This window comes from Entelurus aequoreus, linkage group LG06, assembly GCF_033978785.1.
Source record: "Entelurus aequoreus isolate RoL-2023_Sb linkage group LG06, RoL_Eaeq_v1.1, whole genome shotgun sequence".
Lineage (NCBI taxonomy): Eukaryota > Metazoa > Chordata > Actinopteri > Syngnathiformes > Syngnathidae > Entelurus > Entelurus aequoreus.
Genome location: NC_084736.1, coordinates 21,318,710 through 21,343,437, shown reverse-complemented (window position 1 = coordinate 21,343,437; position 24,728 = coordinate 21,318,710). Strand labels below are relative to the sequence as shown.

The 24,728-nt window shown below is 41.8% G+C and overlaps 1 protein-coding gene across 1 annotated transcript; it reads right to left on the bottom strand.

Annotated features, from left to right (window-relative positions):
* Positions 1 to 1,205: 1,205 nt before the first annotated feature.
* kmt5c (lysine methyltransferase 5C) lies at positions 1,206 to 23,658 on the bottom strand. Its single transcript, XM_062050243.1, has 9 exons — positions 23,067 to 23,658; positions 22,500 to 22,632; positions 18,552 to 18,717; positions 14,573 to 14,682; positions 14,317 to 14,480; positions 12,666 to 12,685; positions 12,354 to 12,490; positions 12,098 to 12,255; positions 1,206 to 9,950 (listed from the first exon to the last, which is right to left on the bottom strand). The coding sequence occupies exons 2-9, from the start codon at positions 22,610 to 22,612 to the stop codon at positions 4,792 to 4,794; spliced, it is 6,027 nt and encodes a 2,008-aa protein (XP_061906227.1). The 5' UTR covers positions 22,613 to 22,632; positions 23,067 to 23,658; the 3' UTR covers positions 1,206 to 4,791.
* Positions 23,659 to 24,728: the final 1,070 nt, after the last annotated feature.

Genomic DNA, 24,728 nt, shown 5'->3' with positions numbered 1-24,728 from the left:
ATTATTCTCTGCATTTGACCCATCACCCTTGATCGCCCCCTGGGAGGTGAGGGGAGCAGTGAGCAGCAACGCTGGCCGCGCCCGGGAATCATTTTTGGTGATTTAACCCCCAATTCCAAACCCTTGATGCTGAGTGCCCCGCAGGGAGGTAATAGGTCCCATTTTTATAGTCTTTGGTATGACTCGGCCGGGGTTTGAACTCACGACCTACCGATCTCAGGGCGGACACTCTAACCACCAGGTGTGCCGTGGGAGATTATCTAATTTCACCTAGTTGGGTTAAAAATATTTTTAGCAAACCAGTAATTATAGTCTGCAAATGATGTGTTGTTGTTGAGTGTCAGTGCTGTCTAGAGCTCGGCAGAGTAACCGTGTAATACTCTTCCATATCCGTAGGTGGCAGCAGGTAACCAATTGCTTTGTAGATGTCAGAAACAGCGGGAGGCAGCGTGCAGGTAAGAATGTGTCTAATGCTTAAACCGAAAATAAACAAAAGGTGAGTGCCCCTAAGAAAAGGCATTGCAGCTTAGATAAGGCTATACAGAACTAAACTAAAACTGAACTGGCTACAAAGTAAACAGAATGCTGGACGACAGCAAAGACTTACTGTGGAGCAAAGACGGCGTCCACAATGTACATGACGTGACAATCAACAATGTCCCCACAAAAAAGGATTAAAAACAACTGATATATTATTGATTGCTAAAACAAAGTAGATGTGGGAAATATCGCTCAAAGGAAGACATGAAACTGCTTCAGGAAAATACCAAAAAGAGAAAAAGCCACCAAAATAGGAGCGCAAGATAAGAACTAAAACACAACACACAGGAAAACCGCAAAAAACTCCAAAAAAGTCAGGGTGTGATGTGACAGGTGGTGACAGTACACCTACTCTTGAGACAAGAGCTATATTGATGCATGCTTGGTTATGGTTTGAATTCATACCCAACAATTGCGACAACGACTTTTTACTGTCAACTGAGTTTCGTTTCTAATGATTTCTGCTGGTGGTGTGCCTCCGGATTTTTTCAACGCAAAAAATGTGCCTTAGCTCAAAAAAATTTGAAAAACACACTTAATCACAACCCGTAGGGGGCGCCAAAAACGAGGCCACCAAGAGGTGTCTTTTTCATATTGTTGTTTTTAAGCTGGAATGGCTGCTAAAATGGTGATATTACATGTGGAAATGAGTTGAAGAGACCGACTAGAAAAAAAGAGTCTTTAATGTTACAAGCTACATTTGTACATTTCTACAGCAAACCTAAGACTAACAAGTCAGTTTGTAGGGGAAAAAAGGCTAAAGATTTACAACAGAAAAAGTGGATGAGAAATTAAATATGAGTATATACTATATATTTATTCAGTTCAATATTTTTGTCCCATTAAATAAGCTTAAAAACATGTCATCCTTTCCAAGAATCAATGTGAAGTATAAATTACGTTAAAGCACCATTTCCACAAGGATGAGGAGATAGAAATAAATAAGTACAGTTATGGTTGTCGTATAAGGCGGAGATATCAACACCGATGACACTCGATGTTTGGGCCCAAGGCGGGGAGAAAAGATGCCGTGGTTTATGAGAAAAGCAGAAAAGATTGTCACCGTTTCAACTCTGGTACGAACACCTTTGCGCGCTCCCTGCGTCCACGCCCGCAGGTCGGGACTTGCGTTGCAGGCGCGGACGTTTGCTTTACAGTGTGCGAGCCTCGCGTGTACAGCGCGGACCTCGGAAATAAAAACAATCATCCCAGCCGGGATTTGTTCCCAAAATAACAGCTATCACATGACACCGTGGCCGGGGGGGTTGGTGGTAAAAGTCAACAGAACACTGTACATGTAACCCTTGAAGTGCAAAAAGAAGTTTAGAAAAGTAACTTGCGTTTATTTTAGCTCATCAATGGAAGGATTTTCTTACCGTACTTTAAAATGTAAGTTTGCATTAAAGCTGCTGTATGTAACGGACAGGTGGCTGCCTTGAAGGAGCAGCAATATGCCCCGCCCTCTTCCTGGTTCGACCATGTAAGCCACGCCCACCCAATCTACTTGTATATTTCCTGTTAATAACTGCTTACTTTCTGCTGTAACGTGCTTCCTTTTACACGTTTTAAATAAAGATGTCCGATAATGGCTTTTTTTGCCGATATCCGATATTGTCCAACTCTTAATTACCGATTCCGATATCAACTGATACCGATATATACAGTCGTGGAATTAACACATTATTATGCCTAATGCATTAAACAATGTTACAAGGTTTTCCAAAATAAATCAACTCAAGTTATGGAAAAAAATACCAACATGGCACTGTCATATTTATTATTGAAGTCACAAAGTGCTTTTTTTTTTTAACATGCCTCAAAACAGCAGCTTGGAATTTGGGACATGCTCTCCCTGAGAGAGCATGAGGAGGTTGAGATGGGCGGGGTTGGGGGGGGGGGGGGGTTGAAGTGGGGGGTATATTGTAGCGTCCCGGAAGAGTTAGTGCTGCAAGGGGTTCTGGGTATTTGTTCTGTTGTGTTTATGTTGCGGATGTTCTCCTGAAATGTGTTTGTCATTCTTGTTTGGTGTGGGTTCACAGTGTGGCGCATATATGTAACAGTGTTAAAGTTGTTTATACGGCTACCCTCAGTGTGACCTGTATGGCTGTTGACCAAGTATGCGTTGCATTCACTTGTGTGTGTGAAAAGCTGTAGATATTATGTGATTGGGCAGGCACGGAAAGGCAGTGCCTTTAAGGTTTATTGTCGCTCTGTACTTCTCCCTACGTCCGTGTACAGCTCCGTACAGCGGCGTTTTAAAAAGTCATAATTTTACTTTTTGAAACAGACAGATAATTTCCGATATTACATTTTAAAGCATTTATCCGCCGATAATATCGGCAGTCCGATATTATCGGACATCTCTACATTAAATTGAACCATAATTAAAAATTATGACTTAAGAGGTGAACTGATTTTTCATTTGCACTTTTATTTAACAAATATATTATTAATAATTTAGTTAGTTTAGAGGACGGCGTGGCGCGGTTGGGAGAGTGGCCGTGCCAGCAACCTGAGGGTTCCTGGTTGAATCCCCACTTTCTACCAACCTCGTCACGTCCGCTGTGTCCTTGAGCTCCTGAAGGCTTGTGGTTAGGGCCTTGCATGGCAGCTCCCGCCATCAGTGTGTGAATGTGGAAATAGTGTCAAAGCGCTTTGAGTACCTTGAAGGTAAGGAAAACCGTTATACAAGTATAACTTATTACCATTAACATTAGTTAGAATGTATTTAGGAGTGCGTCATATGTACGATGTACATTTATTTTTCATCAGTCTTTCTTAATCCCTTCTTTCACAGTACATTTGATTAGCATTTATTTTGTAATCAGCCTGACCTGCCTAGATAATAATCTTTGTAAATAAAGTTGCATATCATTTGACAAGGTTTACCCTGTTAAACTGTAAGTAGGTTAGAAATGATTCCAGAATGAATAAAATCAAGAGTAAGATTACTTATTCAGTGGTAATATTTGAGTGGGCCACGGACCACTCTGTAGTGGAAAAAATGGGCCCTAAGAATGTCAAGAACCCCTACTTTAATATTCACGTTTCCCACTACAAATGATCAAATGACCAAATGTATGATTAGGTCAAGTGAGAGTCCAATTAATGAAGCGTATGACCCCGTAAAAATACTATATACTATAAGAAAAATCGGTAATGTTCGCACTCAAAATAACAAAGAAAGAATTCTTTAAAAAAATATATATGTACGATATATATATAAAACACTTTAGCCTTTACATACGACTTTCATTACGTAATTACATGATTTCACAACCCCACCACAAGTAGATTGCTGACCCGTGGGAAATACTATGTTTTACCAAACAATGAATAATCGTGATGAAAAATCCTGATTTCAATATTGATGAAAATAATCCAGATTTTTCAGGCCATATTCATGTACCTTCTTTCCTGCTTGTTTTAGTCAGTGTTTTAACATGTTCAGCCTCGTCCTCCAGTGATAATACTACTTAAGAAGAAATGTATTTTATTTGCCGTAATGGATGTTTATTAACTTAGGGGGCTCCACACTGTGTATGGACATATACATTTAGCTGCTAGCCGAGGGACCAAGAACAAAAAGAGTATCAGCCAGAAGGGGATCGGCTTTTGTGACCTGGCCCATTACGTACTTTATTACGATACTGATTGGTGGTGCGTGCCGGACAATCATTGCATACTTTTTAAATCGGTTCATTCTCGAAGATCTCTTTTGCGCTTGCGCAAGAAAGCCGATTGACAGTCATTTTATTTGGCTCGAATTAATGTATTTGTAAAGTATATTCTATTGGTAACCCATGCTAACCGTTGAGTCAGGGACATACAGCAGCTTTAACGTTCCCGGTCCAAGGGGTCCGCTGTGAGTGCTGAGCTCGTCGACGCAAGCCCACTCACCGGTACACGTTAGCTCGCTACTACGACACACTCACACGTACAAACAAAGTGAGAAAAAGATTATTGTGGCTATAAAATCGAGGGTAGACCGTTTGGAAAAAGTCGGATTAGGAAATACGGAGGCACAAAGCTGCCTTTTTAAAAAAACAACAAAGCCAGCAGCTCTCGGATCACCACGGCGAGGCTAACGTGTTGTCAACACGTAACGTCCAAAGTGTGGTCGCAGATATCGTCCACGCGTTCTCTTCGTCTGCCAATCCTCAATATCGACAAATCTATACACAAATCCATCAAAATATAATTTAGAAAAAGCTTTACAAAATCATCTCCAGTGACTCCAGCAGATGTGAATCAGTCAGAATATTGGAGGTCCAAATCCACGGTGCCGTCCGTCACGACTAACCTCACTCTCTTCGGTTTGGTGGAACCCATAGAGTGAGATGTTGGTCCATAGTGTGGCATGTCCTGGTGATCGCCCGGCTGGTTCTGATGGTGCCCGTCCCTCTTAAAATGTTCATCCGGCCCACTTTTGTGTCCTGAAAACCCACCCAGGGAAAAGGAAGACGGGTTGGATGGCTGAGACCCGCACGGCTCCAGGACCAGCCGCCCTTGTGTGCCGGAAGGTTCCATCAGGCAGTGGTAGGTGTAGTTTGTTGGGCCGAGTCCTGGGTAGCCTTCAGACCCGTCCCTGAGACCCAGCGTCAATGAATGGTCTCCACTGAAGTTGAGGACGTAAGGGGGGCCTTGGGAGCTGTGAGGGAAGGAAGCTGATGTGTGACTCTTGTTTGCTGGCGCTGGCGTGCCCGGAGGCGTATCGTGGACCATTTGAGAGCTGCTGTGATGAGGCATTGGAGACAGCGACGACCCGAAAGTGAAGTCAAAAGGGTCCTGCTGAGTGTAACACGGCTGGTTCTTGTCCGAAACCAGGGGAGTGGCTCTATCGTGTCTGGAACTCTTGTCCTGCGGGGAGGAATACCCGTCTTTACTGGGGAAGACGAAAGGTCGTGGCAATGTGGAAAAGTTCTTGTATGCCACATTTGTGTCTTCATGTTTGTCAGAGGACATTCTACTCCTATTGAGCGGCTGATGTTTGTTTAGATGAGCACCAGGCCTGCTGGGGTTGACAGAGTAATCGAAAGAGCCTTTGTGTTGACTCTGCTCACTCCTCTCACTCTCTCCCGACTTTGCACTGAATGTTTTAGACAAATCAGGATGGCCGCCAGCAGCCACATGATCTTTGGGAGGCGCGCTATACAAGTTCTGGCTCTGGTTCCCTCCCTGAAACTTGACGACTCTGTGGATGACTGTGGAGGGTTTCTCGTGGAAGGTGAACGGATTGTCAGGGGGGTTAGGGTTCTTTACAGCTAAGCGTTGCGGATTTAGGAATTTGTTTGCCATTGGAGACACTGGGATGGATCTGGTCAGGCTACTCTGGGACACACCTCGTACTGCATTAGTCTGGCAACTCGGGAAAGTCTGGGACTTGTTAGGAATGCTCATGCGATGGAAGGGTCCCTGCGTTTTGAGGTTAGAGGTTGTTCTTGATTGGCTGCTGCTAGGCTTCATGTTGAGACTGTGTTGAACTGAAAGAGGAATAGGATTTTGAGACGGAGCGGCAGATGTGCTTGACAGGCGTGGCTTGCCTCCAGCTGAGGAGGAATTACTTTTTGAGTCCTCTTTGGACAAGCGGATTCCTGGATTTTTATTTAGAGTTCGGTCTTTTGCTGCAAGCTCCGGGTTTAGGGAGGAAAAACTGAAGCTAGTTTGGGGCGTGTTTCGGTCTTTTGAGAAGTCCTTTGCTTCACAGTCCAGTGAAACTGGATCATTTTTGGATGACAATAGACTGGGGAAGAACTGCAGATCTTCGCCGGTAAAGTTATTTCCTGGACTAGGGGGGCCGAGGTAGGGCGTCTCAGTGGTCCATGTGTCGGCGGGGCTATGTGAAAGGGGGCTGCTGAAGGGGTCTGTGGGTGGATCAAGTGAACACAGGTCGGATGGAGATGACGGCAGAATGTTCTGTGGCTGATAATAGCCCTCAAAGTTGAGACACTGGAAGTCCAGAAGGTCATCACAGCAGTTTGGGAAAGAGGGCTCGCCTGAAAGCATGTTGTCTGCCGTCTGGAATGGAGGAGACTGGGAAGGGGGCTCGATGAGGGGATTGGGAATGCTGGAAAAGGCAGCAGTTTTCTCCAAAATCTGAGAAGAACACAAACCCTCGGACAGCTTAGAGAGGCTGTTGTCAATCTGCTGGAGGGATTGACTGAGGCAATTTGTTGACGTCTCTACGGTCCCACACTTCATTTTGTGTCGCTGCTTCTTTCCACCGCTGTTCACGTCTGTTCTTTCAGGAATGACATCAGGCGATGCGATGTCGGGGTTAACATTCAGCGGGGAGGACAAGGACAGCGGGGACAGAGACAAAGACAACTGTGGTGCGTCTGGTTTTTGGGGCGATGGGTTACTGTTTAAATTCTTTTGAGCAGACAGGAGCTCTTCTCTCGACTTGCTTAAATCAAGCAATCCTTTGTTTTGCTTGGCCAAAAGATGACCTCTGAACTCCCTCTTAACTTTGGCCTCTATTTTAACTTCAGGCAGGCTTGTCTCATCGTCCGTGTCTTCCACCTCCCAGATGCCCTCGATCTTTCTCCGAAGCTTAAGAACAGGCAAAGAAATACCATTCAGGTCTAAATTGGAGTCCAGTTTCTGTTGTGACCCACTTTCAAACAAGCAGCAATTTTTTGTGAATCGATCTTCAAATTTAGTTTCCTGCACAACAGCTGATGACGTCTCAATCTGGGTTTTTTCTGGCAGCTGATTGGCTGCTGTGAGAATCTCCTCATCAGGTTTCTCCTTACCGTCTTGGAGTTTGTCCTCACAGCCCTGCTCTGATTTTGCCACAGTAGAGACATTCTTCCTCTCACTTCTTCTCTCACCTCTTTTCTTCAGGCGCAGCAGTCGGTTCTTGGACTTTTTGCTGGCCTGCACATGAGCCTGAGCCGCCTGCATCTCCATGCTTAATACTGACACGGAATCCATGATGGCTTTGAGTGGATCGTTGTCCAAATCCTCCCTCTTTTCACTTTTCAAGGTCATGTTTCCTAATCCGTCATTCTGCATTTCCCAGACTTTCCCTTTCCTCCGCTTGAAACGAATCCTAAAATTAAGTTCCGGCTTTTTCTCCTCCAGATCGCTTTGTTCGAGGGTTTCCATCTTTGCTTCTGCTGGAGAGCTATTTTCCGGATTATTAGCTTCCTCGGTTTGATTGTTTCCGTCAAGGTTAACAGACTCTTGATGGGGAGCGCTGTCCTTTGCACATCGCGTCTCTGATTTTAACTTGTGAACTTTCCTTTGCTGCACTTCAGGACTTCTTGGCCGAAGCACTCTACTGTTGTAATTTTGTCTTGTGACCCTTCGACACTTAAACCTCTGCATTTTTGCTCTCAGTTTCATTTTTCTGCCTCGTTTAGTAGTGCTCTTATGTTCTATAACCCGGCTCGGGTCTTGCCTTTTGTTTGTGTCTAATGCAGAGTCTACTTTTTGGGCTCCATCTGGAGCAGAAGTCACACTTTGTTCTGGCTCTACGGAGCTGCGGAATGTCCGTTTCTTCAGAGGTATGTTGGACTGCATGTGCGCCTGAGGATTGGCTTGAGGCTGTAGACTGTTTGTTGAAATGTGCGACTCAGGAGGTAGTGGGTTCAGGCGGGAGGCGCAGAGGATTCTGTGCTGGTTTGCCGACAGACTTTGTGCGCCATCTTGGCTAGAGTCGACTAACCCAGTGTCTGCACTGCTGGAGTCTGCCCTGAGCTTTTGTTCAACTTTTCTTTTCAACCATCTGCTCTTCCGCCGCCGTCGCCTCCTAATGCTGCGTCTACCTGCATGGTTTGGGATTTTTCTGGGGGGCGAGGCAGAACTATCACCCTGTAATTGCTTGGGTATTCCTTTTTTTAAAATATCAGACAATAGAACCTTTGCAGTCTTTATGATGATATCGTTGACAGGTTTGTTCCCTGCTTGCTGGTTTGGCGTACAAACGGACTGCTGTGAACCAGGAGCGTCGTGTGTTTCCTCAACTTTATCATCTTTCAAGTTATTTTGCCTGGTAGTTTTCCCATTGGACACTAGTTTACACACAGATTTGCTGTCTTTTTCAGCAGAAGAGACGGCCTGTCTCTTCTCGTTGTGTTCTGCATTTCTTTTCTCTTTTTCAGCAGCAGAGATGTTCTTTCTCCTCTCATTGTGTTCTGCACTTATTTCCTCTTTTTCAGTAGCGGCGATAATCTTTCTCTTATTGTTGTGTTCTGCGCTTCTGTCATCTTTTTCAGCAGCAGAGACGGTCTTTCTCTTCTCGTGTTCTGCACTTCTGTCCTCTTTTTCAGCAGCAGAGACGGTCTTTCTCTTCTCGTGTTCTGCACTTCTGTCCTCTTTTTCAGCAGCAGAGACGGTCTTTCTCTTCTCGTGTTCTGCACTTCTGTCCTCTTTTTCAGCAGCAGAGACAGTCTTTCTCTTTTCATTGTGTTCTGCACTTCTGTCCACTTGCTGCCGTTTGCATGTTTTTTCTTCAGACATCGTCTGGATTTCGATGACCTTGTTTTTCTCGCTTCCCTTGCACGGGGATGAATCATCTGTCATCTCGCCACTGTGTCGCTTGCGTACGTTGACTTTATCAACCGCTTTGAAAAACATCTCCCGCACTCCTCGGTTGCCTTCGGCTGTGATGCAGGCGCTTGGCGGCGGTTCTTGCTTCAGCTGAGCTTTGGATGCTGGGAGCGGTCTGAGGCCCTGGTACTGCCTCATCCTTCCTCTCAGCTCTTCTCTGAGGTCCTTGTCTTCAAAGCGCTTTGTAGCCTCTTTTCTGCGAGGCACTGATACCCTTGTTAGGCGGACGGAAAGGTATTGCTTGAGTGATACTAATGGATTGCCTGCAGGTGTCTTACTACTGTCGGTGACGACGTGACTAGTACTGGAGATGCCAGGCTTACTGTTAGTCTTCATTTCAGGGTCTGCTTGTTCCACCGTGTCCTGCTTTACAGTACTAGAGTTTTGGTTTGAGTCAACAGAGTGGCAAGCTGAGTTACTGGGCGCTGTTTGATGTCCGAGTGTGGCCTGATCCGTGCTTTTGGCTCGGGAAGAGCTCCTCAAGGGGACAGCCTTTCCTTTCTTCTTCTTCTGAAGTGGCTTGGAGGGACCGAGAGCCAAACACTTTAGACTGCTGCTGTTTGGGCTTGGCTTTGGCTGCACTACCTCCAGTTGGTGCAAAAGGGCTCTCTCTCTGCTTTTTGGGTTCTTACAGATGAGCAAAAAGTCCAGCGTGTGGCGCCGAACTCTGATCCTCAGGTCCCTTATGACACACTGCGACAGAAGAGGAAGTGTCCGCCGCTGGTTCCTGGTACTGCAGAGATTAGAGGAGCGTATGTGCTGCTGTCGCATCCACTTCTTAGTTTGTGTCAGTTTTCTGTTCTTGAGGGCATTTTTTCTCATCTGATGGGTAAAGGAATTCCTTGAGGGGATAGCTAGGAGGGAGAGACAACAAAAGATGAAGCGATTATAAGAGACAGCCTTTGCAACAAAGAATTTAATATAGAGTGGTACCTCAATTTACAAATATTTTTGTCGGCCTTTTGATTTGCTTTAAGTCGCAAGAATACCTTGAGTTGCCAGCATTTTTACCATCGGCTGAAGTAGTATTTGTGACATGATTGTGCCGTCTGAGCAGTAAAGAGTTTACATGTTGTTCCTGTTTTGTTTACACAAAAAACAAACAACCATCGGAATTAAAAATAGTTAGTGTGCAGGAGAGGAACTAGTTGACCAAATCAGAGAAACAAACCATTAAAAATGTGTCCCGTTATCAGCCTAGGAGAATCAGCCTCGCCATTACGTCAGTATATCACAAGAAACACTGTGGTATGCTGCCACACACGCCCAAATAACAGACAATTATTCATAAAAATATTGAAAAGCTTCAGATACTATTTGACGTATTTCAGTTTGTTCTGTCCAGTCCTGACTCAAACTGGTCTGTCTAGCATTTGGCACACAGACAAACACATGGCTTGTTGTGTGTTGTCAACTTCTCCGGTCATTCACTCAAACACGTCGGAGTCAATGTTGTCAGATTTGACAACAGAAGTACACAACAAAAACAAAGCGCTTATGATAAGTGGATAAAACCCGGACTGGACGGAGAATTAGAATGTCCGAAGAAGACACCACATTAGTCCGTTCTCCAAGGTACACGCAGTGGAAGAATGGTGTCAAACTCAAGGTCTAGGGGTCAAATTTTCGCCCGTCACATCATTTTATATGGCCTGCGAAAGCCTTCAAATAACATGCATCAATTCATGTATTTGTTCTTTCCATTTTGAAATTAAAAAATACAAGCAATCTTTTCAACTTTAAAATGATCTAATATTAAAAAAAATATATAAAAATATCATACACTCCAAACATTTTTTGTTAAAATATATACTTAGATACAGGGCTGCAACTAACAACTAATTTGATAATCGATTAATCTGTCGATTATTACTTCGATTAATCATCGGCTAAAAGAGACAAACTACATTTCTATCCTTTTCAGTATTTTATTTAAAATAAAACAGCACACTGGCACCATACTTATTTTGATTATTGTTTCTCAGCTGTTTGTAAATGTTACATTTTATAAATAAAGGTTTATAAAAATAAAAAATAAAAATTACAAATTAAAAAAAAGTAGCCTCTGCGCATGCGCATAGCATAGATCCAACAAATCGATGACTAAATGATTCGCCAACAATTTTTATAATCGATTTTAATCGATTAGTTGTTGCAGCCCTACTTAGATATATGCAAGTTATCCATCAAATTGTGCGTTGCAAAAATGACAATATTTTACAGTAAAATTATGGTTACTGAGTTGCCAGTTTAACATAAAATTTAAGGAGGTTTTACAGCGCATTACTGCAATATTGTTGCTGTAAAAAAACTATGGTACCGTTTTCCATTTACAGTAATACACCGTAAAAACAACAACTATAGAATTTATGGTAAAAAAAAAAAAGGCAGCTCAGTTGCGAGTATTTTACTTTGAAAAAAACAGGGGTTCCATTTTTTCCTATTTACAGTAATATGCTGTAAAAACCATACATTTAACAAAATGTTTTAACCGTAAAAAAACATTGTTACTGTTTTTAAAATTACAACTACATGCTTTAAAAACCACTGTAAATGTGATTTTTTTTGCTAATTTTTTTGGAGTGTAAGTAAAAAAATATTCTAAATGCTTAGGCAATTGCGTAATAATATCATGAGGCGAATAAAGGTCATAACTGAAATGTGGCCCTCAATGAAAACGAGTAGTAGAACATTATTCCATAAAACTACCGTTTGAAGTATATTCCATTCTTCTCATTTTCAAACTTTTGAAAAAGGTATGTTATATGTTAAAAATGGTGTTGTTATGGGAGGGCTAAGCACGGATGAAATTGATTTGAAATAACTTCCGGGCGGGGCTGCTTTGAGATACGAATGTCACGAGTTAGGAGCATGGTCGCAGAACAAATTGTGCTTTAAGTTGAGGTACCACTTGTACAGCCATACCAGCCAGCACATTTTTATTCAACACAGCAAATATGTGAACAGATGAGTATTTAAGGGATAAGCGCTAAAAGTATACCTGAGTGTAATGCTGCAATAATGGGCCTGGTTAGGTGGCCCTTCTCTCTGTGATGGCGGAGGTATCGCTCTCGGAGGCGGTACTTCTGGCCCAGGGGGTCCTTTGTTTCCTCACATTCGGGCTTCTTCCCTTTGTGTTTGAAGTGACCCTCCCCTTTCCTGGAGAAGAGTTCACATGAAGCAACAATCCAACAACCAACAAATTGTTTGAAGCCTTTGGTTTAAAAGACTGCCGAGTACAAACGTGGCTAGCCCACCTCTCGCAGGTGCAGCATTCACACATTTCATTGCCCTCCCCGAAAAAGCTGGCACCATAGTAACACGTGATCTCCTCCCCGGGTGAGATGGGTCGAATCACCTCCACACAAGCTCCGTTTTTCTCACCAGGGACAAACTGGGCGGGGACAAGAGACAGAAGGTTGGCGAACCCCCCAGGGGCCACAAGAACAGAAAGTAGGAAGCAACAGACAATAAAACATTGAAACATCATTGAAATTAAGTCAATTGACACTGGAAATATTTGTCACACATCCCTTTGGTGAAAATGAGATCAGCAAATATTTACTTACCTTGCAATTTGGCTTGCAGTCTGCCAGCAGGGAGCAAAGAAAAGATGAGATTAATTCAAAACCAAAGAATTTAGCAAATCATTTGATAGGCTGATGATGATTCATCCTTATACTTTATTAAAATATCTTGTCAGCATCGGAAGTCCAAAGAATTTTAGCAGCATTTTAGAAAACAGATTGCTACGGCATGTACATAATGTATTTACTGACTCATGATTGTTAGAAATCATTGACTGTGATCATGGAAATATTCCTATGAATAAAGTTATATTTAGAAGGGAACTGCTTTTTGGAATTTTGCCTATCATTCAATATTCTTAGGTAAGACAAGAACACGTTTTTCTTTTTTTATATGTATTCTAATTTGTAATATACAGCAAGAACACGGTGGCTAACAGTGCAGCTAATGGGAGTACACTATTCCACCCACAAAGCCCTCTAAAATCATCTAAAAAACGTCAACAAAACTCCATTTACATCTTGTGACCTGAATAATAACCAAGTAGTACCAATATTGTTACTATAAGCGCTAATGCAAACGATCTATGTTTAGTGGCGCCGTGATCAAAGAAAGCTAACTAGCATATGCTGCTATACTGACATATTGAGCCGGTGAGCTACTGCATGGCCTCTTTGTTGGTAAAAGTTAATTATAGATTATAAATCATGCCTCTCACCTGGATAGTAGAAGGATGTGGCAGTAAAACAAGAAGTTGGTCAACTTTGACATCCAACATTTACCGGAGATCGTGAGAAAGACACAGAAATACACTCGTTTGCGGAAACTTTTATTTTTTAAGCCTTCGTGAGGATTATGGTTATCTTAATGGGAAGATATAAACATCTAATCAGTCGGCATCCCAGTGAGAGCAGACATTGTACAGTAAGTGGTTGTTTTATTATGTTCGTAGTTTATATTCCTTGTTTAGCACCTAACAATACTGCTACATGATGCCTAGTGTTTCACTAAAGCTGGATCTGTTTAGCACACAGCTGCTAAAACTAGTAGCTCACCCTCCTTAAATTCAGGCTAAAAAGTATAAGGTTCTGGATCATTATTTGTCCCAAAGTAATCCTTGTTGTCACTCTTGAAGCCTGTCATAATTAGTAGTGTTGTTAAAGGGAAAAGTGAACGTTGTGATGTGTCTGAAAAATGAATACGCCGCAATATGACTAAAATGAGCAAAATATGTAAATATCACATGTTATTATGAATGTTACTACATTACTTATATACCCACAACATGTACATAAAACGTTGGAGGCAATTGGATTTTTTTAGATCACTTTATAGACAGACTTTTGCTAGCTTTTATTCACGAATTAGGATGCATAAACAAAAGAAAAACATGTGTGCTTGTCTCACATAAAGATTGTGAATGATAGGCAACATTTTATTTTTTTTAAAGTGCAGTTCCCCTTTAAGCCATGAATTATAACTGCACTACATTGCAGCAGCCAGCAGAGAGTGCTGTTAAAAGACTTTGTTGCAGCTCTAGGTTTGCCATAAAAAACAAAGAAGGGTAAGCAAGAAGAGAATGACATTTAGCGCAGGACTATTTAATAAAAAAATAGATATCAATGTGTTAAAATATGCAAAGTTTACAATGTTGCTGACATTTCTGTAAAGTAATAAGCCAAAGCAACTCACCGTGGTTGATGAAGGCGGCGGGGCCAAGCCACAGCTGGGCACAACGTTTGCGCGTGGAGTACATCACGCTGAAGTCGTTGACCCCCGCCCTTAGCACGGCGCTGTCGGCCGGGCTCAGCTCAGCTATGCAGCCCAGGAGGACCTCTACCCGCTCGCCGACAAACCTGCCCAGCGACAACACACGCAGTGTTAAATTCAAAAAACACCTTTGGTCACTTTGGCGCTCATAAAACTTAGTGGGGTGGGAGGGCTGTACCAGTGTCTGGTGGACGTGATCTTGGCTCCGTTGGTCTCTGAGGAATATCGGTCACACGACTCGATCTTGACGCCACTGTCCAGCAGAAAGGCACCCAAGTAGCGATACACCTGCAATTTAGAACGTCAACTTAATTAGTCGGGTTCACCAGGGATGCCTAATCTTTTTCTACGAGGGCGGCGCACAGATAAAAATTAAGTAGGCAGGGACACTTGATTTCCTGCAGCTTTTGTTTCGTTTTGGAGATGAAGGAAGTAATTACTCAAACTAATGTAGGCGAAAATATGCCATTTAGTTGAATATATATCTAACTGAGCTTTGTGTTGTAGGTCACAAAAGAAATCATGTTTGAATGAGAGGTTTTATTTTCTGTCCTTTTAGACACACATGGTTCATTTTCAAAATAATAATGGCAATAGAATTAAAGTAAGGGACAATACGCTCCAGAAGGGTTGTCCCAAGTGCGTACATTTGCTGCTCGCAACTCTTTTAACGGCCAGCTGCACATTTTCAAAATATTACAAAAATGTTTTAAAGTGGAATAAAAGAGCAAACTGGTGTAATAGATCGGAAGGTATTTTAGAGACTTAGGCATTGAAAGTAAAAATTATATTGTTAAATTACTTATTTTTAACACTTGTGAGTAAGGATGCCAGTATTCATCTGTACTCTTATTGGTAATATGTGACCTGTGCTGGCAAAATGAGTCACAATGAGGAAATTTTAAAAACTGAGTTATTGTTATTTACACATTCTCCATCTAAAGACCTTCAAAATGATATATGGTTTGTTGGAATCGGACAGAAAATGACCGAGTTACATCCGATTGAAGTCGACCAAGTTTGAGGGTCCGTTTTGACAAAAAACAGCTTAAAGTTTACTGTTCCAGAACAGAATGTTCCAAAACAAAACTCCATAGCAACCATACCTTAAAAGTCCTTGTAGCAACACCAAAATTGGTACAATTAAAGTCAAATCCCATGTCTAAAGGAAAAATATATATTCAACTCTATTGAAAACGGTTATGTACAAAAATTTCAACACTGTTATGTCACAGTTTTTTTGTTCACTGGTCAGTTTGTCAGCTGGTCAGCTGTCCGTAATATTCCTGACCAGCAGCACTAAGAATATTCGCCGACTGCAGTGAATTTAGCGCACTTGCAACCACCTGTGTACCCTCTCCACCTTCTAAATCCATTACGGAATGTAAAACAGTCTAACTTATCCACAAAAATAATAATTAAATGTTCGAAAATCACCTTTTTTCACCAAATATTCCGCTCGAATTACTGTGTGTTGTTTTTCATCAGGGCGCTGCCATGATACCACAATGCACCGCGCGGGGTGATTCAACCAATGAGGGTACGCCTCACAAGCCGGATTTGTTTACGTCGGGACAGGTTTAAAAACTCGAATTATATTGGTTCAGAATGGCGTCATCGGGAATTCCATGCTCATTTTTAGAAAGTAGGTAAACTTGGCGTCACAATGATACCAAATATGGCTAGGGGGATTCCCCCTTATTGCCGCGAGTGAGCGTTGAAAATACTTGATTTTCTCAAGGAAATTTAACACAAAGGACTAATTTCTGAAGACATACCTCGTACAAAACCTTCAAATAAAGGTGATTTAATGTTTTCTTGCTATTTCGATGATTGGGATCGCTAGATTGTGGCTTTATGGACTCATTTTTGTGAAAATCTCAATTTCAACCAAGATACATTTTTTTCACTTATTTGCCTGTAGGTCAAAATTAGCCTGTGCGTATTCCGACTCATTTTGCCAGCACGGGTCACATATATCAAAGTGGTATAAATATAGATGAGGAAGAAATGCACTTTTATTACAATTTTTGTTAGCTTTACTATTTTTTATTAGTATTGCTTCCTTATTTCTGATTATTCCAAGCTGATTATCAGAACCTAGGGCTGGGCAATTATGGCACACAAAAATAAACAATAAACTAGTGATTACTTCAACATTTTATAATAATTCTAAGTAATAAAAAAGTTACCTAATTGAGAAAAAGTACAATAATATAACAATGTACAAATAAATTAGAGTTTAAATGCTTTCAAAAAAAATAAAGCACATCTAAAGATGCATCAGTTATTATTTCAACACTGACGCTCCAACTATAGTAGAAGCTGTCAAGTTATGAACTCACCGATGAAGATCAGTGGTCGCGTCCATAACATTACAGCATTAACAGTAATAGCACCATTCCTTTCCCCACAGCTTTTGGCTGACAAGTAGTCATGAAATTTGCAAAATAAACATATCACCTGACACATACAAGTCATTTGGGAACTGTTGGGCTCTGTATTTTGTAGTGAGTTTGGTAGTGTGAGGTGGCCGCGTGTCAAGGAGGCAAGCACAGAGATGGCCCGAGAAGGATGCAGGGCAGCCAGCTAGAGTGCTGGCTCTGAGCTGGTCAGGCTCCATGGAGGTAAGTGTCAAGTACACGGTCCCCGTAAACATGATTTCCCCTTTTGCTCTCAATAGCTGCGTTTCTATTGTAGTTTTTCGCTAAGAAAAGGTGATATTTCAAAAATTCCGACAAGGTACATTGCGACTTGTAGATGTTTGCATTAAAGGATGTTTTGCGTCATGAGCCGTAATTCTCGTAAAATCTCTTCCCACAAGACTTTGCTTTGAGGAAGATATCGCAGCCAACGCTGTTGACGTGATGTTAACAGAAGACGAATGCAGCGGGTGATCGGTCAAAGGCAATGTCCTTACTGGCCCCTTGAAATTATTTGGCCATGTGAGTCTCTACGAGCCGGCCTCTGTTCCTGGAAAGAAACCCGCGACACGGCCCGGTGCGGCGATGCCGCCTCGCTCAGTGGCCTTGTGGTTAGAGTGTTCACCCTCAGACTGGAAGGTCGTGAGTTCAAACCCCGGCCGAGTCATACCAAAGACTATAAAAATGGGACTCATTGCCTCCCTGCTTGGCACTAAGGGTTGGAATTGGGGGTTAAATCACCAAAATGATTCCCGAGCGCAGCCACCGCTGCTGCTCACTGCTCCCCTCACCTCCCAGGGGGTGAACATGGGGATGGGTCAAATGCAAATGATAATTTCACCACACCTAGTGTGTGTGTGACTATCGTTGGAACTTTAACTTTTAACTCTCCCCGTAAAGTACTGATAGCTGTATCATTTGACGAGAATGTTAATGGTCCTTTTAGACCAGGGGTCGGCAACCTGCGGCTCCGGAGCCGCATGAGGCTCTTTGACCACTCTGATGCGGCTCAGCTGCTTACTTGCCGACCCATCTGATTTTCCCGGGAGAATTCCGGATTTCAGTGCCTCTCCCAGAAATCTCCCGGGGCAAATATTCTCCGGTTTTCACCCTAAGAACAATAATAAGGGCGTGCCGTGATTGCACTGCATTTAAAGTCCTCTACAACCTGTACAAACAGCGTGCCAGCCCTACCACATGTTGTACAGGTGAGTGACAGCAAGGCATACTTGGTCAACAGCCATACAGGTTACACTGACGGTGGCTGTATAAAACAACTTTAACACTCTTACTAATATGCGCCACACTGTGAACCCACACCAAACAAGAATGACAAACACATTTCGGGAGAACATCTGCACCGTAACTCAATGTAAACACAACAGAACAAATACCCAGAATCCCATGCAGCCCTAACTCTTCCGGGCTACATTATACACCCCCGCTACCACCACACCCCAACCCTGCCCCCCACCCAACCCCCAGCCCCTCCGTGCGTCAGTTGAGGTGGTGAACTGCATACGTTTAAAAAAGTTTGTTTTATCACAATTACATATTGAAAGTTTCCACAAAAAGCTAAAAAAAATAATAATTCTATTTATTTTGCTTTTTGTTTTCCTTTCAAATTAGATACTGCTGAGTTTGCACTATACGTGATAATAAAACAAAGCATGTACATATAAACAGACAACCGCAGGCTTTTTTGTGAGAAGAGAAAGAAATGTGAGGACGCACATGTTGCCTCAGCAGCTCCTGACGATGGCCTCCCAAAGCGTTGAAGTAGTCGCCGGCCAGCTCACCCACCGTCAGCGCCTCAAACGTGGCCTGGAAGTCATGTGTGCGCTGGAACCGCAGCAGTGTCTCTTTCAGGTTACCCCAGCGCCGCACCTCCGGAGGGGGGCTGAACAGAAAGAAATAAAATAAATACATTTGCAGCACAAAGCATTCAATCTACATTCCACACACGATGATCAGAACTAGAGATCGACCAATATGGCTTTTTCATGGCCGATACCAATGATTGTAGTCAATGAGGTGATAACAGATATTTGGAGCCCATATAATTTGCAGTAAAAGTTATTTAAACATGAATAGTATACGTCTGGACAAGGCTTTAAAAGGGGAACTGCAATTTTTTGGAATCGTTCACAAACATTATATGAGGGACAAGAACACGCATGTATTGTTTTTTTTTAGGTTTCTAAAGATGATTTTTTAAAAAGATTGCAAAATGTGGCTGATGGGAGTCATCATTGTAGCCTTCTAAAACAACTTTAAACCCTCCATCAACCTGTTATATACACACTGCAAGTATATATATAATGTAGTAACAGACATATTCAAAACAATATGTAATATGTACAATATTTACCGTATTTTGATCTTTTAAGCATTGCCGGAACTTCTTTCGTACACATTTATCTTTTTCCGTTTCCATAGCAGCACACTTGGCAGACTTGGTAACAGACAATGAAGACTACTATTTCTGGACAGATGAGGATTCACAACCTAATATTTTTGAAGCTGAATATACGGAGAATGAACTGCTGCTTATAGAAGCGAGCACGAACGGAGGGTGAAACGTTGGAGCAGACGAATGCCAAGAGTGTGAGGTCGGCGTGACTTGATGCTGCAAGTGTAGAATTTGGAGCCAAGCTAAATGGCGTGCTTACCCAAAATTAACAGGGAAAAACTTCCCAGGCCAGATGGACCAAACAGACAACTGTACATCGAGTGAGTCATGTTAATATTGATCATGATACATCATGCTTACAACTACATACACTGTCGGACTAGCTGTGTAAAAACAAAAGATGAAATGTGGGCTAATACTTTACAGATAATGTAATATGATTGTTAATGTTTTTCAGTCAGTACAGATTGGTGTCCTATCGCATTGTGTTGTGTATTACAAACTCAAAAGCCATTATTCAGCTATTGACGCAGTAGCTAGTTTGTCGCTTGTTGTAACTAGCTTAGCTAATGTGGCAAATGCCGTAGCATGCCGTCCCAAAGCGATGTGTTACTACGATGAAAAAAAAGAGTTCCTCAGTGTTCGCTCTTACAATAACAATGTTGCTACAGCTTGGATATTATACAGGTTACGGAACGTAAATTAATTATTGTTAACGGTTTTTGGGTGCTTTTTTTAAAGTGATTTAGAGGCAGAATGGATTGCTACCATTAGCTGCATTGCTAGCCACAGAGAAAAAGACGATTATTACAAATTAGAATTGTCTCTCAAAAGGATTGTGAACGATAGGCAAAATTCCAAAAGAAGTGCAGTTCCTCTTTAAGTTGTTTCAACATTTTTTTAGGAAACATCGGACCAGTAGCGATATAATGTTTTATGCGGCGCTAATGTTGTGGTTAATTCAACGCTAAACAACAACAAGGGATTTCACAAACACCTTAATTACGTGTTTCTAAGAGTAGAATCAACATTTGCATTTCAAAATATGGGAAATCTCCTGAGAAAAACTGTAATAATATGGGATTTCTCTACATCACAGTAAGTCGCCATCTACTCCATTTTTTACAGTTTTATGGCGGTTTATGGCTTTAATACATTGTAAGGTTTGCTTGTAAGGAAACCTGAAGTATTGCAAACATTTACATAAAAACAATTCTGGGCTCTTTCACATAGTTTATAGGTGTTATAGCTTATTTTTTAAGCTGGCTGACATCATTTCTTCCTGGATGTTACAGAAAGTATGAGAATGTGTGAGCGGCTGCCTGCTACTTACTTATATAATAATCTACTATTTGTCAAGATAGTTACACAAAGTCTGGATTTTTGCCAGAGATATATTTTCTGTCATCTTCATAGCCATCCATCTCTTGCACGTTATTTGACTGAATCACGGATTGTGCTCCTTTAATGCTGCGATTGTTGCAGACTGAGGCTTGTCGCGCGACTTGACTGCTGCAGTCACTAAAACAAACAAAACGGGACTAAGGAGGAAAGCCAGAAACTGGATTTCAGGTAAACAGAGGCGTACTGTAGGCGACCAGCACTGCAGTAGGAAACCTAAGGGGGCTTGGCGTGAGCAGACCAGTGAGGAATTCTCACAAACTCAAATAAATACCCTGTCAGATATCAAAACATACTTGAGGAGAGTTATTGAAAATGAGAGTATTTTTAATTTTTAAATGACTTAAAAAAAAAAGGTTAAAAAAAAGAAAGGGGGTAACTTTTCTCATGCATTGCAAACGGGCAGGAGCTTGAGCAGTAGTCATTACTATACAATATACTGGTATCATATATTGTATCTGCTGATAAAAGTAATACAAAAAAAAAGCAGCTACCAATACACGTCAAAATGCCAAATATAGGCCCGGACGATAATTGGTCGATCTCTACCAACAACTGGAAAAAAAGATTACTACTGGAGCACATCTGCGAATGCCAAAAACACACCAAAACCCTAAAAACACATGCATGACAAAAATGCTGCAAGTTCACAAAACATAACAGGAGTTAGCCAGACTGCAGGGGTGCCAGACCTGAGGGATATTCCTCTTTAAAGACACGAGCATGATGCCAAGAAAGTTAGAACGAAAAAATGTGTTTTTGTTTTGGTTGTAATAATTTACATTATTATAGAGCAACCGGTTGACGTTGCTACAATCAGCATAGCTGACCTGGTAGCCGGTCAAATGCCCGTATTGTTTGCAAAATGCACCATTTCTCTAATGCACTTCTTTTTTTAAGTGTACGTGTTTTTGTGTGTTTTGCATTTTGTTTTTCATCATGAAGCATATTTCTTAAGAGACCGGATTTATGCCTCTATAAAAGGGAGAATATTTAAAGCCGTTAAGAAAACTGGCTTGTTATTATAGTTCAAGCAAACAACCAATGGCAGCAGTTATAAGATGTCGATGAGACTAATTAAAATGTACACAAATATTACCCTATTAGTGTATTCTGAAATATTGTCTATCATTTTGTTGTGTTTTAATTATAAACATTCCATAATACGGTGCCATATCTAAAGAACTTTGAAGCAAACAAATAAGAATAAATGGCAACACTAAATTGGTCCTAGTAAGTGAATTTGAGTGTGAATGTTGTCTGTCTATCTGTGTTGGCCCTGTGATGAGGTGGCGACTTGTCCAGGGTGTACCCCGCCTTCCGCCCGAATGTAGCTGAGATAGGCTCCAGCACCCCCCGCGACCCCAAAAGGGACAAGCGGTAGAAAATGGATGGATGGATGTACTTAAGGATATAAACAGTATAAATACAATGGAATAAAAATATGGATATAATTAAATCGTGAATACACAATTGTACATGTGTACACTTACAACAACAAAAAAAACAAGTCTGAAAAATAAACTATAAAAGTGAATCAAAATAACATTACTTAATAAAATATGAATGAATAGAATAAAATATGCATATATATTTGTATGCATAATATTGTTTTGGATTAAAACAAGAAACCCCAAATGATATGTCTACGAATGTTCCAGTCCATTTGCCCATTGGGTAGCTGCTTGTGCATAAAAACGGCTCCCAAACGAATAGTTCGCAACTGCAACTTAGTTCTCAAAGTTCACTGTAAAGAGCCGGTCAAAAGACTTGATACGTTGGCAAACATCACATCCAATAAAAGATGTTGCATTTGTGCTTTTTCTTGTGTTTGCAGCGTTTGGATGTAGGCTGAAGTGATTGATTACCTGACGTTCATTTTGTGGGTGCTGAAGCCCAAAAGAGGGTCCAGCACCAGACTGGTGGCCAGGTCATCTGTGTCACACAGCTCCTTCACACTCATTCTAGTGCAGCAGTCCATCGCCTCCCACCATCAGCATGCTGCAACAGCAAAGGGGTCAAAGGTTACACACGGCCAAAATAACACCCGAGTTGTGTTGCTATGTCTGCAATTTAGACGCTGCATAATGTCTAGGAAACATTTACTTTCAGTGTAGCGATGACTCAAATCTTTGCACAACAAATCTATATGCAAATATGTTGATAGGTAATTACACCCCCCGCGGACTTCATAACAGCAGTTTTTCAGCACTTATTTTGTCATGCACCAAATTAACAAAAATAAAGTGCGCAAAGAGTTCATATTGTCAAGAACCGCGCTTTAGCTTAGCACGTCATCTTGTTGTTGGCTAGCTTATCGGCAGAGCAGCTGCGGTCAGCGGCTAACATTCCCGCATCACATCAAGAACGGGGAGATAATGTGTGCGGTGGCGCGCACGCAAGCGTGGCGTCGACGGGACTTTGCGAAAACCTACCTGGGAGTCTTGTACGGTCAACGAAAAGTGGCGTCAGGTGGAGAGCAAGATCCCAAGCTGCTAGCCCGGGCAGTTAGCCTAGCCGCATAGCAAGCTAGCGAGCTAGCTGGCTATCTTTCCGCCCTCTCGCTAGCAAGCACAGCAGCAGATTACGTACTCCCTGCGTCACTTCAGGAATGTACTGCAACGCCAGCAAATGCGGACCCCCTCCCCGAGTTTGGAATACAAATATGTAACGAACAAGTCAGCTGTGTTGAAAAACACTTTCAAATGTTGTTATTTGGGCCGAGCTAACTAGCCACTTATAACAAGGCTTCGTCTCGGGTAGTAAAAGTTGATCAGCCCCGTGAAGCGCAACCGAACTATGTCATTGGACACGCCCACCTGACACGTGATTTGTTGGTTCCTATGTCTATCTGGCGAAACGAATGCCGTTTGAATATGGGCTCCTGTGATTGGTTCACAAGATTTAAGAGGCGGGCCATTAAGAATGCCGGGGTGGTCGTGTTGCTCATAGATATTTCCTCCTTTTGGCAACAACACACGTTTCTTGACCAATCACGTGCCTCCTTACTAAATGAGCTTTGATTGATTGATTGAAACTTTTATTAGTAGATTGCACCGTACAGTACATATTCCGTCCAATTGACCACTAAATGGTAACACCGGAATACGTTTTTCAACTTGTTTAAGTCGGGCTCCACGTTAATCAATTCATGGCTACTGTTAAAGATGGTATTTATGTCTCTTAGAGCCGTTCAAAAGACTGGCTTGTAATCTTGGTTTTTGGCAGCAAAATAATCATACGATAAGATATGGCTCTGAATGATGTTCTGGTAAAATGTTCCCAAAATATTGGCAATATTTGTATTCATTTTGTTTTTACTGTAAATATTTGTTAAAGTGGTACCATATCCCCACGCGTTGACGGTGACAGCACTATTTTGAATTTTCCATTTTAGCATTTAAATAGTACAGCTAAAACTACACAAAACAAGTAAGAAACGCAATAATAGTACACCTCCAGGCAACTTCAACCCTAAACTAACACCCTCCCCGGATTGTTAATCCATCCATCCATCCATCCATTTCCTACCGCTTGTCCCTTTTGGGGTCGCTGGAGCCTATCTCAGCTACAATCGGGCGGAAGGCGGGGTACACCTCATCACAGGGCCCGGATTGTTAATAATCAAATGTAAATAATCAAATGTAGATACTTTTTCTTATACTTTCTGATCTCTCTATGTCCACTACTTGCTGTATATATCCTACCAAGTCAGACCTACACTGTTTCAATGTCCATTTCTTTGTTCTCAATTGTTGATGACTGAAGGGATGATAACAACCAAACCTAACCCCCACCCCCCCCCCCCCCCTCCACATCCCGGATTGTAAATAATGTAAATAATTCAATGTATATACCCTGATGATTATCTTTTGTGATGACTGTATTATGATGATAGTATATATCTGTATCATGAATCAATTTAAGTGGCCCCCGACTTAAACAAGTTGAAAAACTTATTCGGGTGTTACCATTTAGTGGTCAATTGTACGGGATATGTACTTCACTGTGCAACCTACTAATAAAAGTCTCAATCAATAACGGTATACACTTCTATAAAAGTGTTAATAAAATAAAAAATTAGGACATAAAAATGT